At 38.1% G+C, this 14,269-nt stretch overlaps 1 protein-coding gene across 1 annotated transcript; it reads right to left on the bottom strand.

Annotated features, from left to right (window-relative positions):
- Window positions 1-112: 112 nt before the first annotated feature.
- On the bottom strand, window positions 113-12,172 carry LOC126789562 (uncharacterized). Its single transcript, XM_050515758.1, has 15 exons — window positions 11,806-12,172; window positions 9,776-11,660; window positions 9,565-9,672; window positions 9,177-9,373; window positions 8,854-9,064; window positions 8,064-8,301; window positions 7,578-7,728; window positions 7,191-7,497; window positions 3,931-5,352; window positions 1,839-1,982; window positions 1,520-1,713; window positions 1,225-1,432; window positions 886-1,123; window positions 654-804; window positions 113-572 (listed from the first exon to the last, which is right to left on the bottom strand). The coding sequence occupies exons 2-15, from the start codon at window positions 11,064-11,066 to the stop codon at window positions 264-266; spliced, it is 5,169 nt and encodes a 1,722-aa protein (XP_050371715.1). The 5' UTR covers window positions 11,067-11,660; window positions 11,806-12,172; the 3' UTR covers window positions 113-263.
- Window positions 12,173-14,269: the final 2,097 nt, after the last annotated feature.

Here is a 14,269-nt window from a genome sequence, read left to right on the forward strand (position 1 = left end):
ATAATAGTTGCAAATTTGGTATGAAACGATTCCACTCTTGGGGGTGATATCAGTGCAGACGTATCAGATGACGACCAACAACAGTAAACATGGATTAATTCACACAATTTAAAAAATCAGATTCTACAGTAAAACGTGGATTTCTCTTGTATGTTGCCTTAGAGAAGATCAGTTTATACTCTAATACAGAAGAAAATTGTGATCTTTGTGAGGTATACAGAGATATATAAACTATGCTAGATGATGAAGATTATAACCTTACACTACCTAGGATCTAATACTGTGAAAGATGCCTGGTTTACAGTGCATGACTCGTCTTGCTTGCTCGAGGATGACTCTGTTTCTGGTCTCCTTCCTAGGCAAAAGCCGGGGTTTTTAGGCTGCGGTAGTGATGCAGTTTCACTATTTAGCATTAGAACCACAGATGACATTGTAGGTCTATCTTCTGCTCGCTCTTGGACGCATAATAGGCCGACCTGCATGCATCTCAACACCTCAGTTTCCAAAAATGAATCACCTACTGATGGATCTACTATACCCAACGCACGACCTTCATTCCATAACTCCCAAGCCTGCAACAATTCAGAACTTTGTTAGTGGTTATGTAATGAAATGGGATTTTACAATATGCACATAATTGTTTTATCGCTTACATGTCCTAGGAGGTTTAGCTCACTGTTTGAATAATAAAATCCTCTATTCTTTTTACCACTAACAATCTCCAACACTAGAACTCCAAAGCTAAATACATCTGACTTGATTGAGAACAGACCGTCCATTGCATATTCGGGAGACATATAGCCACTGCAGATTATCGGGAAAGTTGAATTAGTATGCATGATCTAGCATTTCTAAGAAAAATTGAAGGCTTATTGTGGTACTCACTATGTTCCTACTACTTTTTTGGTATTGGCTTCTGTCTGATCCTGACCAAATATTCTTGCCATTCCAAAGTCCGATATCTTCGGGTCCAATTCTCCATCAAGTAAAATGTTGCCTGCCTTGAGGTCCCTATGGATGATTCTGAATCTTGAATCCTGGTGAAGATAGAGCAGTCCTCGAGCAATCCCACATATGATGTTGAAACGCTTTTTCCAATCCAGCAAATATTTTTTTGCTTTATCTACAACCATTTACAAGTTAAAACACCATTCCAACAATTGGTTTATATGTAAGAAATTCTGCAGCTCCAAAATAAAAATTCAAGTAGAGGCATGGACTAACCGAATAGAAAAGAATCAAGGCTTTTATTTTCCATGTATTCATAAATCAGCATCTTTTCATCTACATCAACGCAGCAACCAAGCAGTCGAACAAGGTTTCTGTGTTGAAGCCTTGCAATTAGCCTTACTTCGTTTTTGAATTCTTCAATTCCTTGTCCGGAGTTCTTTGAGAGTCTCTTCACAGCGATCAATTCACCTTCGACCAATCCCTGCATTAGCCCCATATACATATTTATGCAGTTATGCCATTGTGCATTTGCAGTTCAAATTTTAGTAATTTGTATCACTATTTTTACCTTGTAAACAACACCAAAACCACCTTGCCCCAGCTTATTTTCATCAGAAAAGTTATCTGTAGCCGCTGCTACAGAGCTAACATCAAACAATGGCAACTCTAGGTCATCATTGCTCCGGTCATCAGAGTAGCGCTCCTTCTTGCTTGAGACTACCACGCTATTTAGCAGAAAATCCTGGCTTCTTTCAAGTGGACCTGTTCAGAAGTAAGCAAAACACAGAAAAACAAAGACTTAATTAATTAGCAAATATATATAGAAATCTGAAAGCTAGCTAAGATTTCACTTGTTGAACAGGCATGTACAGAATTTCCTTTGGAACCTTTTGATCGTCTCCTTGTTAGAGTGCTACCCGAATTCGTCCTCCGCCGCAGGAAACACGTAATAAGACCAGCTGATAGCAGAACGGCAATACCAGCTACAATGCCAACGATCATTACTATTCGTTTTGTTTTCCTACCACCATCTGGAATCAAATTATCATACTTGTGGTTAGTGACATTGTATGCTGTTACAATTTCCAAACAAGTTACTTTAACCACTCACTGCAAATTACCGAATTGCTAGTTAACAACTTCGATTTGATTAGTTCAACATGTACTGTTTTTGACTGGCAGCATGAGTGAACATTGTACAAAATCAACACAAGGTTGCTAGGTACCAAGAAACCAAATTGATGTGGAAGCATACCTAACTCACCAATAAAATAGACCCACATTACTTTCAATGTCGTGATCATTGGTAGACATTACCAGCTATGAACATAAATGGATCATATCAATGGCAAGATCTGTACTTAGGGGAATGAAATTTTATACAGTGAGACTCACCTATTACAATGGTTGGTCCAATTGTCAGAGACTTGGTTCCATTTCAAAATTTTGTTCACCCATCAACCCTCTAAGCTACCCCAAAAAAGAGAAAAAGAAAAATTCTCAGCTAGTTTATATATAAATATATAGGCAAAAATGCTAATTTGCACCCCAAATTTGGTTATAGTTGTCAGTTTGCACTCCGAACTTGTATTTGAGTCAAGTTGTCTTCTAAATTTGGTAAAAATTACTGATTTACACCTCATATGTTAAAATTAATGTTTTACATCCAATTTTAAATTACATGTCATACATTTGAGAGACAATATTGTCATTATATATTTATTCATATTTAATAAAACCCTACCAATAACTAGATGTCTAGATGAACCCACAACTCATACAACCCTCACCTACTATATATTGATGACTATAGTCTTGAGTCTTGAATATTCATTCTTTGGAAGAATGTAAAAGTGACTCAGTACAAAATTGCCAAAAAAAAAAAAACCATCGCGCGCATTTGACCGGCATAAGAAAGGTTCGATTTATGTTCCTGCCTCTAAATATATGGCAAATGGTTTAGCATTTAGCGGTTAGACTATAATTATGTCATAAATCTTATAATTTTTCCAAAACAAAGACCGGAAAGTAATCTCCGGCGACTCTACCCCAACAAAACCGAAACCTAGTCAAAAATGTCGGCCACTCAACTTTTTTCACAAAATATGCGTAAATTGTTTATTCAATTATTCATGATTTCTTGTGGCCCTTCAAAGAAAAGTTACAAAAGAAAATGACCTTAAAACTGGACTTTGCTTAGATTTATGGATTAGATCACGCAACCACCTGTGATTGAATGAAGGCTTTTAACAGTCACAAATGATTCCAAACACGAGTCACCTTCATCTCTTTGTCTACCACCAAATGACAAATTATTTTTCGATGAAATGACGAATATATGTTTCATGTGCCAATTTCATATAGGGAGTCACACTTCTAGGAAATTTTTTTTTGATAAAATTCTTCCTCATATGAGTTCTGGAAGATAGAAGCCTTTGTATCCACATATAGCACATCCGATATAAGACCCTTCTTCGTATTTCCAGAAAATCAAACTTAGGATTGACCATCCTGTTAGTCTCCCTCTACCCCAACCTGAAGAAGATTTTTGATCGATGTTTCACAATTTTGTTTCTTTAGTTGAAGAATGGTTAGTGGCTATATATAATATCATTATCTGATGCTTACAAGCGTCTTCTTTATCTTCGGTAACACATTATAAAATGACGAAAAACTTGTTCAAATTGACCTCAATGACAGAAACACGCTCAATCGTAAATATGTTCAGAATATTAGACTACGTACCACCTTCAAGAATATCAACACTTAACCGATGACTCTACTTTAATATTTCAACCTAATGCTTCTTAATTGTATGATCGAGCTAGATAGTGTTCTATTGATCCTATCTCTCAAGCTTCTTAATTCTAACGTACTAAATCAACATTAACATGAAAAATAATTGATCTTATTAAAAGAACGAATGGTAGTAAATGGTAAATTTGTAATAGTAAGGAAAAACAAGAAGGTGGTACGTACCTAGTTCAGAAGCGGCTAATCGGAGATAGAACTCTTGCCCGCCTTCGGTATAACTCCTCATATCAACCAAGTTCCCAAACCACATCACGCATCCGCTCCCTCCATTCTGAATCCTCGACGGCGAGTACCCACTACACGAGCAGTTCTCCAAACACTTCACCTTACACTCCTCCCACCTCATCTCCATGTCCACCACCGCTCCGCCGCTCTCCGGCAGCTTCACATTCTTCACCTTCATAAACTTGTCCTTATTCCCACACTCCAGCTCCGTCTCCCTTTCACATCCATCCGAGCCGTCCCTCAAGCTCCACGCCGAAGGGTTCTTAGGTCGGAACCCTTTCATGCACTGACACACCGGCGAAGCGTTGGCGTCGCAGAGACCGTAGGGCCCGCACTCTCCGAAACTGTCGCATTGGTCCTTGGGAGAGTACCAGTACTGGTTCCACGTCTTTCGGCTCTCGATCCACGTGAATCGTTGGATTTCGCCGGAGGTAGCTACGATCAGCCGTGAAGTCAGAGCCGGGTCGTCCGTGTTATCGCCTTGTTCAGAAAACGAGTAGTACACCTCCTCACTATTTACAACGAAGTTGAAGTTAATACCATTGGCGGGGTTCATCTCCGGAACTCCGCTAAATCTCAGTCCATTCCAGGGTCCGCTCCGGTACTTTAAGGTCTGTTTCTGCCGGAGGAAGACCTCCGGGAAACCGTGGTAGTCGAGCTTGAAGTTGTAGTCTCCTGTAGAAGGATCTTCTAGAGTTTTCCATGAGGATATGTACCTCTCCAATCCGGTTTTCAAGTTCCAACCGAGCTTCATCTCCGGCAACAAAGTGTGTGTGGGATAGTCGAAGCTCTGCCAGTGATACTTGCTAGGGTTGATTTCATTTGCTTCTTTGATGACTAAATTGCCGGAATCCAAAAGCTGCAGGATTGGGTTTTTAGTGACTCCAACATACTGTGATTGGTTGCTTGACCAATAAACTTTTCCGGATTCATCCACAAGGGACAGTTTCCCATCGGAACCGATATTGAGACTCGATGAGTTGTTGTTTAGGATCGGGTTGTCTCTGTTGGCAACCCAAACAACTGTTATTTGTTCGATTTTCTTGTACCATATGCCCAAGTACCATCTTGAGTTCCTGCCTGGTTCGAAGAAACCCAATTCGAAAACCTCGCCGGCGGAGACGAGGGTCTGGCCTATTCCGAGGGACTCAGTTTCAGACAAGGTGTCTTTGGATATGGCAATGGAGAAGAAAGAGAGTGAAGTGAGGAGAAGAAGAATGGTGGAAAAGCTATGGTGCTTTGCTAAAGCCCCCATTGTTGGTGAAAAGCATATATGGGAGTAACTGGGGTTGTTCATTTTGAGGAAGACATATATGGTTGGTAGTATTCCACTGATGGGCAAAGCCGCAAGGGGAAAGAGAGCTACTACAACAATGGCTATTTATGAGTTTTCTTTTGTTGATCTTCCATATGCGCTTAAATAAGGCAGTGAAATGAAACATACCATATATGACGTCGGGTTTTACATGCATGAGGTGTAGTGAGGAATTTTGATATATCAATCTTTTTAGGATTAAATTCATGAATAAATACCTATATGCTTGGGAATATAATGAACCGTGAAAGATGGATCGAAAATAAGAAGAGACGAAAAATGTGATTGATAGACACGTCATACGTGCACCACAAACAAACTACAAAATGATACTGCAGGCAAAAGGGAAAAGCAAAGCCACCAACCAATTCAAGGTCGTGAACGTGGTGGCACATGTTCTTCGTTTCTGAATTATTTGCCGTCGTTACATTCCGTTGTATATATGTTAATTTTGACTTTGAGAGCAAATCACCTGTGCCAATAACCCCCTGTGCCAAACCTGTTCCAACAATAAGATTCTAACACGTGGAATTGCACTTAACAGACTCTTAAGTAATTAAACTCTAAATAATTTTTGGCTCAATTCATCATCAATCCGCATCACCCACCACCAAAGCAGTAGGGCTACTTCCCGATCAAACTCACCCGTTCCAATTTCCGAATTCTGCAAATTAAAGTATGCCGTGCGCTGCCGACTCCCCGACCTCCTCTTCTTCGCCGAGTGCTCCACCGCCCACCTCGACCACTTTGAGTCCTTTCGATCGATGCGTCCTGCGGATCATGGAGCTTTTTGTGCACAATTAGGAGTGGGGATTTAGATTCGGGGCTTCCCTGGTTCAAAGAGTGAGTGGGTATTTCATGCCAAACTTGGATTTGGGAGTTGAATGGTTCTGGGTTATGAAAAATAATGGGGTTAGTTTGGATTTTTGGGTTTACAGGGAAAGAGAAAGGAGTGATGATATCTTGTTGGAATAAGTGTTGGGTTATTTTTACTTTCTATTGAAATAATGATGAAGTTAACTAACAGAGTTTATGCTGCATTGAAGATAGTGACAGATGTCGTAATGTAAGACGTGGCATAGGGGTTATCGGCACAAGGGATGTGGAAGCAAATTTAATGGGCACCTCTTATGTGTCTTTTTTATTTATTTTAGTTATATAATAGCTAATTCTTAAATTTTTAAATTAATTATTAATTTATTTTTATTATATATTATTAATTTATATATATAAATATGTTTATAATATAATTAATTTATAACACATGACTTTTATTTAGATGAGTGGATATGAGGGTGATTAAAAAATGTGTTTAGAAAATTTACTTCCTAATAGATGTGTTCCGATTAATTTTCATCTGATCGAATATTTCACAAATCACAATTAATATATATTTGGTACCAACTAATGAACCAATGATGTAGATTCTTTCTCCATTCAGTTGTAGCTTTTCATTTAAAACACCTAACTAATTAGACTGGTCGTATTCTGGTTGATTTAGAACTAACCATGGTGTAATTACTTTGGTTAAAGAGTCACTTATCATGTCGTGGACGAGTGAATCATGATGTGTGATTCCAAGTGCGGTTTTGGGTTATATCTTGCACTCGATCATATCCTTAGTCACGTTACATTATGTTTAGATTTTGACCTAGCTACCCCGCATGCTAATGAAAGAAGTTGGCAAAGAACTCGAATCGAAACTAGCTCAAATGGGCAAGGGTATAGACATGAGTCTGAGATTGATGGGGTCTTTATATATATATATATATACAAAGTTAACGATTAGTGTAGTGGCGGATTGGTTTCTATTATCATAAGGAAAAAATTCAGTATAATTAGGAACAAGTCCAAAAGATTATGAGGTACAAATTTGCTATTATCTATCGTCCTTCGATCAGTGACATGGTGGCTTCATTTGCAGAGAAAGCACTTACATACTGATACTGTGGTTTGGGACCATAAACTGGGCTTTGGAAAGTAAATACAGGCCGCTTGGGTAGTGGACCATCTATAACACTGCTACTTAGCATGAAAGTTACATCCGGCATGGTTGGTCTATCTGCAGCATTGTCCTGCACACACAGAAGCCCTATATGCAGGCATCTCAACAATTCTGAAGAAGAATATGAATGATTCAATACTTCATCTGCTAAGTCCACTCCCCTGCCTTCGCTCCATAAATTCCATGCCTGAGAAATTCATATGTTGTGTAGAATTGTTAGACTAGTTACAGACATTGTTTACGAAAACTTATTTAGTGTCCACTTACATATGGTAGGAACCCCAGCTGTTGTTCATAATTAGAGAAGCTGGTATTCTTCTTGCCACTTATAATCTCTAATAGCAACACCCCGAAGCTGTACACATCAGATTTTTCGGAAAATATCCCGCCCATGGCATACTCCGGAGATATGTAGCCACTGCCGAAAATACACATATGCATATGCTATTAGAATGATGAAATTGATTCAGGGTATTAATTAAGTTGCCATTAAAGAATATCAGTTGAGTTATAAGCTTTTAACCCACATGAGGACAGGTTGTAACTAAAAGGACCTACATTGCATCTGATTTACCAACATGCATGCTATCCCAATTTCCATTATTAAAAAAACTGCTCAGTTTTTAGTTTTGTCATTCTACCCTCCAAAGTCAATATCTCAGTATCTGAGTACAGGAATATGAATGGCTTTGCTGAACAATAATGGCTCAAGGAGAAAGAAAAATATGAGTATTGGAAAGAAAAGGTACTCACAGTGTTCCCACAACCTTGTGTGTATTCACTAGATTATGTGCGCCTTCAACTATACGTGCTAACCCAAAATCTGATATTTTTGGATTCATTTTCTCATCCAAGAGGATGTTACTGACCTTCAAGTCCCTATGTATTACCTTCAAACAGGAATCATGATGAAGATAAAGAAGTCCTCTAGCCACACCTCGAATTATATTGAAGCGGCTGGCCCAATCAAGCAGTGCTCTTTTCGTTGGATCTAATCAGTAACCAACAATGTCATTCACATATCTAGTGCATTATACAATGAAAACATTGACTATCACCAGCTATATGGCCATCAATCGCTAGAGAAATTAAAACAGTTGAACAAAAATAGAAGATATGAAAAAGTCAGTTAATCTCTGAAGATCAGTTAAAATAGTTCATTAGTTAAAGGAATTTATGAAAAGAGGGGATATCAACATTTAATTGCTAAAATACTGACACTGTTGTCAAACAATACTATAATAGGGGCTAGCTAGTTAAAAATCAGTTAGTCTCAATTTGATGTGAACCTGGTTATAGAGTTCATGTGCATTCAACCATATTCCGTCAGCAGACAGTAGTACTTCGTGCCAAACTATATTTGTATTTTTTTTTCGAAATTAAAGGAACTCTCTTTGTACTTTTCTAATATAACAATTGCTAATGTTGCATCAGCCTGATTCAGGATGTAATTAAGAGCCTAAAGTGATTACCACCTACATTAAAAGGAAAAGAGTGGTCCAGTTATAAAATGCAGCGATGAGAAATCACTAAGGAAACTTACCGAATAGAAAAGTATCCAAGCTTTTGTTTGGCAAGAACTCATAAATTAGCAACTTTTCATCCTCTTTAACGCAGCAACCGAATATTTTAACAAGATTTGTATGTTGGAGTTTGGAGATCAACAGCATCTCATTCTTGAATTCTTCAATGCCTTGCCTGGAGCTACTAGATAATCGTTTTACTGCTATTTCTTTCTCATCTTGCAGCTTACCCTGGATCAGGTCCACACATTAATTATGTAGGTACTTTACAAGTAGTTACAGCTGTTGTAATACAGTACTACTACATTTCCATTATGGAAATTTTTTATAAGAATATGATTACCTTATAAACTGGGCCAAATCCTCCTTCGCCGAGTTTGTTTGTGTCACTGAAGGTGTTTGTAGCAATTGATATGCAATCAAAATCATACATGATTAGCTCTGACCGATCATGCTCCCTTATATAATCTTGAAGAGGGTCACTGGAGGCCACAGTTGTACCAGTAGATTTAATGTACTTCGTGTTTCCTTTCATTATTCCTGCATATATGAATTCATACTCCAATAAAAAACCAAGGAAATTATATTTGGCTTATCAATTTCTTCACAGTAAACTAGGCTACCCAAACATTGTAAAATCAGGTTGATATTTCAAAGAGAGAGAGAGAGAGAGAGAGAGAGAGATCATTCCCAAATTAATGTACTATTACAACCCTTCATCATTTGCTTACCCTTTTTGTTCCTTTGCAACCTGTGCCAACCAAACACAATTGAACACAATATGCCGATAAAACAAATAGCTGCGAGACTGACAATCAATTTTATCTGCTTTTTTTCACCTGAAAGAAAGGGAAAAACTCAATCAATGAATTTGGAATACATTAAACATAATACAGACAGATATTGCTAATGCAAGAATGCCGCAATGATATTCTTTTTTACCTAGATCTGCATGTGCTAGGCGAATGAACATATCTGTTCCTCCAAAGGAAAACTGCTGCATGTCAATAAGGTCTTTGTACCAGGCCAAACACCCTATGTTATTAACAAATGCATAGGCCTGGCAAGAACAATTATTTAGGCAATACATCCTGCAGTCTAATTCGGAGTCCAATGATTTGATATATTCGTGAAAGTCTGGTACTTTCATCCTTACCCACTTTTGGAAACCATCATCATTTCCTCTGGAAGAGACTGAATTACTTGTGTTACTATCACAGAACAGTTTGGTTTGCCTCACACACCCTCTTGTCCAGTTTTGTTTGTTCCATTCTTCATCCGACTTGGGTAAAAAGTTATCCAGACACTTGCACAATGGAGACTCAGAAGTTGTGCAAACCCCAAAAGGTCCACAAACTCCATATCTGTCGCATGGCATATCATGTGCCCCCCAGTTACGAAACCAGTTGGAGCCATTTTCTGAAAGCATAAAGTTCAGCACTCCCTTGTAAGAGATATCAATATATGAGATAGTACTGTCAAGTAAAGTATAAGAGAAATACTTTGTTCCCTGTATCGGATCATCATCAACCTTAAAACCACTTTGATATAGATAATTCATTTCTGGTAGGCCAATGAACTTTGTTCTATCCCATGGACCACTTCTCCAAACTGGAGTTGATCCATTATTAATCCAGATGAACACTTGTGTTGGCGTCTGCGATTCAAGTCCAACTAGGAACTTCCCTGCGGATGGATCATTATCACCTTTCCAGGAAGTCAAGAACTTTCTCTTTCGAAATTTTCCATCAAATCCAACCAGCATGTTTGGAAGGATCGTATCGCAAGGATAATCAAAGCTCTGCCATACAACATCTCCCATACCGTTTTTGACAACTAATTCTCCACTTTCTAAGAGAAGGGCAGCTGCAGAAGTACTATTAGATGAAGACCCCTGAGTACTGATATTAGTTGACCAAACCAGATTTTGCTTCCCATCTACAAGCTCCAAATTCCCATTACTACTGATTCTCAAACTCGGCAAGGTGTCTGTTACAGGATTTTCACTGTTGGCCACCCATACAACTTTAAAAGGAGATATGTTCTTGTACCATATTCCCACATACTTATTACCATCAAAGAAGCCTAATTCGAAAAGGTGACCAGGGGAAACAAGAACTTGTCCCTGTGCCAATGGTTGTGAGGAAGTTATGTTATAAACTTCAGCACAATATTGTGGTGGATGCAAACTGAAAATGAATAAGAAGAACAAAAGAATAATACCCATTTGCATCCCAATCCCAATATGCTTCCCAGAAGTATCAACTATATATCAATATATGGTTGTTTGATAGCACAGTTGTGCTATGAAAAACACTAAAAAGCACATACAACCACACAGAACTGAGCCTACAAAATTTAAGCTAACTAGAGTTTGGTTTAATCATCTCTCTTCACTGTTTTGATCATTTGAAGCTTGAAAAGTCCTTACCATACCTACAAATACTAATTGTCGAGTATTTTTTTGTCAGCAAGCAAAAGAAATATGAGTTAACTAGAAGATTTTTACTAGTTTTCATATGGAGAAAGGGTCTATAAAAGAATAATTATAAAAGTTAGGTCAATAATTTCAAAGTCACAGCAGCAAACTTTGACATAATTAGTCTCCAAGTATCAATAGAGATCATTTGAATCAGAAACGTGGATTCCAAGACACATAACATCAATCATGTTCACACTGAATCTTCTTCTATTCCACACAAAAAAAAAAGAGTTTAAAAGAAAATAAAAAAGGCCACCCATACCAACTTGTTCTGTTGCACATTCCCTCACTGAAAACCCGGCCATGTTGCTAGCTGTGAATGCTAAAAATTCCATAATCGACCCTCTGTAATGTTGGATTTACACGATTAACAAGAAGTTAAGTTGATAGGTAAAGGTAAATTAACAGCATATATATATATATGATTAAATAAAATAAAATTATTCGAAATCAGATACAAGCATACAGAGAAATCATAGAGAGAGTTGACTTTTGAATAAGGAATAACTTGATGTAAACTTACAATTGTTCCGGAAACTGATAAGCCACAGATCGAGCACCAAGATACAACGAGAAACAGAATCCATGCATGAGGTTTCGATCACCATATTCAACATCCTTATCCTTATCCATCGAGCAACAGGTCAGACCGTCAGAGAGACAAAGACCAGCGTCAAGCCGTACGATCATGACATCTGTTGCGTGATGCAGCAAGTTGCCGGAGACGGCGATCGGAGATAGAAGCGCTTCTTTTCATTGCGTTCGTTGGCTCTGCAATTCTCAAGTGACAACAGCGCCTTTCGCTAAAGCTTTGAACTCACCACCTTCTAGAGATGGTACTGGGCCATATTCGCATTGTTCTGGACTTCTGGTATTGAAATCTAACCCAATATATAGTGCTTCTTTTGATCTGGATAGCCCAATAGTGTTGCCGTGTTGGTCCATAAATTTTCTATATTTTTTTAGGTTAAATAAAAATATGGAAAATGCTTCTTTTATTTTTATTTATTCTTAATTCATTCTCTCGTTTTGATACTTGTACCTTCTCTGACATGTGGCGCATGAACTACAAACCGCATTATAACTATGTTCCTTGAAAACAAATCGAAACATTACATAGATTTAGCTCTTAAAAGCTTACGACAAGAGATTCAACTCGAACACTTAAGAGGAGAGTACAGAAAAATGGAAAAAAATGTGGAACTTAGAGAATGGAACATAGTATGTGTGCATGATAGTCCTTTTGGAATGTATGAGGGTAATGGCACATGGGAACACAATATGGATGGTTACCTCCCAATGAGACTGGCGTCTCTTTGACAAAACAATTTGTTTCGCCTCACACTACCTCCCGTGCAGTTTCCTTTGCTCCATTCCACATCTTACTTTGGTACAAATCCTTTCAAACACTTGCACATTGGAGATTCAGAAGGATTGCAAGTGCCAAATGGTCCACATATTCCATAAAAACGGCTGCATGGATTTCGTGGGGTGCCAAGTATCCAGTTCTTGCCATCTAACGCCACTATAAGCTTTGATTGTCCTTCTGGACAGATATAAATATGAAAGAGTGTCGAAAAAATTAAATGAAAAGTAAGTTTGTCCCTGTATCAAAACATCATCTAGAGTAAATCCACTATGATATCGATCATCCATAATTTGTATGACAGTGAACTTCGATTTATCCCATTGCCCACTTCTGTAGAAAGGGATTGATCCATTCATCCAAACAACCCCATTGATGCATCCATGCTACTACTCAGGAAGTCAGGACATTTTTTGTACCATGTTTAGTATCGAATCCCAACAGCTGAGTCGGTAGCAAGGTGTCACTGGGATGATCAAAACTCCGCCATATTGATTGACCAGCTGCAACATCTTTGACAACAAAGTTTCCATCGTCTGAAAGAACTGCAACAACTGAGCTAGCTTTATTAGATGATGAAACCTAAATAACAGTAACATCAATAGACCACACAGTACTCTGCTGACCATCTACAAGCTCAAGGTTGCCACTGCTGCTGATTCTCAAATTAGCCAGGGTGTCGGTATCTGCAAGAGGCTTCTCTCTGTTGGCCACCCATACAACTTTGCGCGGAGATATGTTCTTGTAGTGCCATAATCCCACATACTGATTAGCAGAACCATTGGGAATGAAAAAAACCCAATTCGAAAATATGGCCAGGGGAGACCAGGGATTGATCATGTACTAATGGTTGCAAAGCAGATATGCTATAAATATGAGTACATTAATAATGAGATGGAAGCAAGATTAAGATAAATAAGAAGAACAAGAAGCAATTCAAAATGCCAACCCTTTGGTTCCCCCCATTTCCATTAGCTTCCCCTATCTCATTAATTTGTCTAAAACAAAATGACAGTATTATATACTGCAATAAAGGATTGAAAGCTGTTGGAATATTGATGCTAATGATTAACATCTTTAAAACATGAAAATAGGAGAGGAAAACTCCATTATAGGCAGTAGCGGACCCAAGACATGATTGTGAAAGATATTGGCATACTTTCTTTGTTTTAAACTGTTGTCTAGCCTTATAAGGTCAATATTTAGACTCAAATTTTGTGTGCTTTCTAGCTAGCTAGTACATCATCAATTAACTCTACTAGAAATAAAAACTTAGTGGGCATATGAGCCCTCACTTTCTCTCAGGCAACGATTATGGACGAATCGATAATAACTATTTAATCTAAATAAGTCTAGAGAGCACAAAGCATGACTTCATAACACCCAAAAGAAGAAGAAAGCAACAGAAAATACCAGACATAGTGCTGCATTAGCAGCATAGGCAATCTGATGCATCTTGATCATTACTTCTGACGCGGAATGTGAACTACTTTATCCACCAATTCCTATCCCTTGCCTTCAAATCACATAGATGTCAAGCTAGACTTTACTGTATTTAGAATCATGTAATCGATCACCTTCAGTGAAA

This window comes from Argentina anserina, chromosome 3 (genome assembly GCF_933775445.1).
Source record: "Argentina anserina chromosome 3, drPotAnse1.1, whole genome shotgun sequence".
NCBI lineage: Eukaryota > Viridiplantae > Streptophyta > Magnoliopsida > Rosales > Rosaceae > Argentina > Argentina anserina.

Bases quoted from the DNA above. Each gene is read 5' to 3' on its own strand.
- LOC126789562 (XM_050515758.1), bottom strand. From the start codon at position 11,066: ATGCAAATGGGTATTATTCTTTTGTTCTTCTTATTCATTTTCAGTTTG. The intron at 9,374-9,564 runs GTAAGCAAATGA...TCATATATGCAG, and splicing joins GTTGCAAAGGAACAAAAAGG to GAATAATGAAAGGAAACACG. The intron at 1,983-3,930 runs GTACGTACCACC...ATTTGATTCCAG, and splicing joins ATTAGCCGCTTCTGAACTAG to ATGGTGGTAGGAAAACAAAA.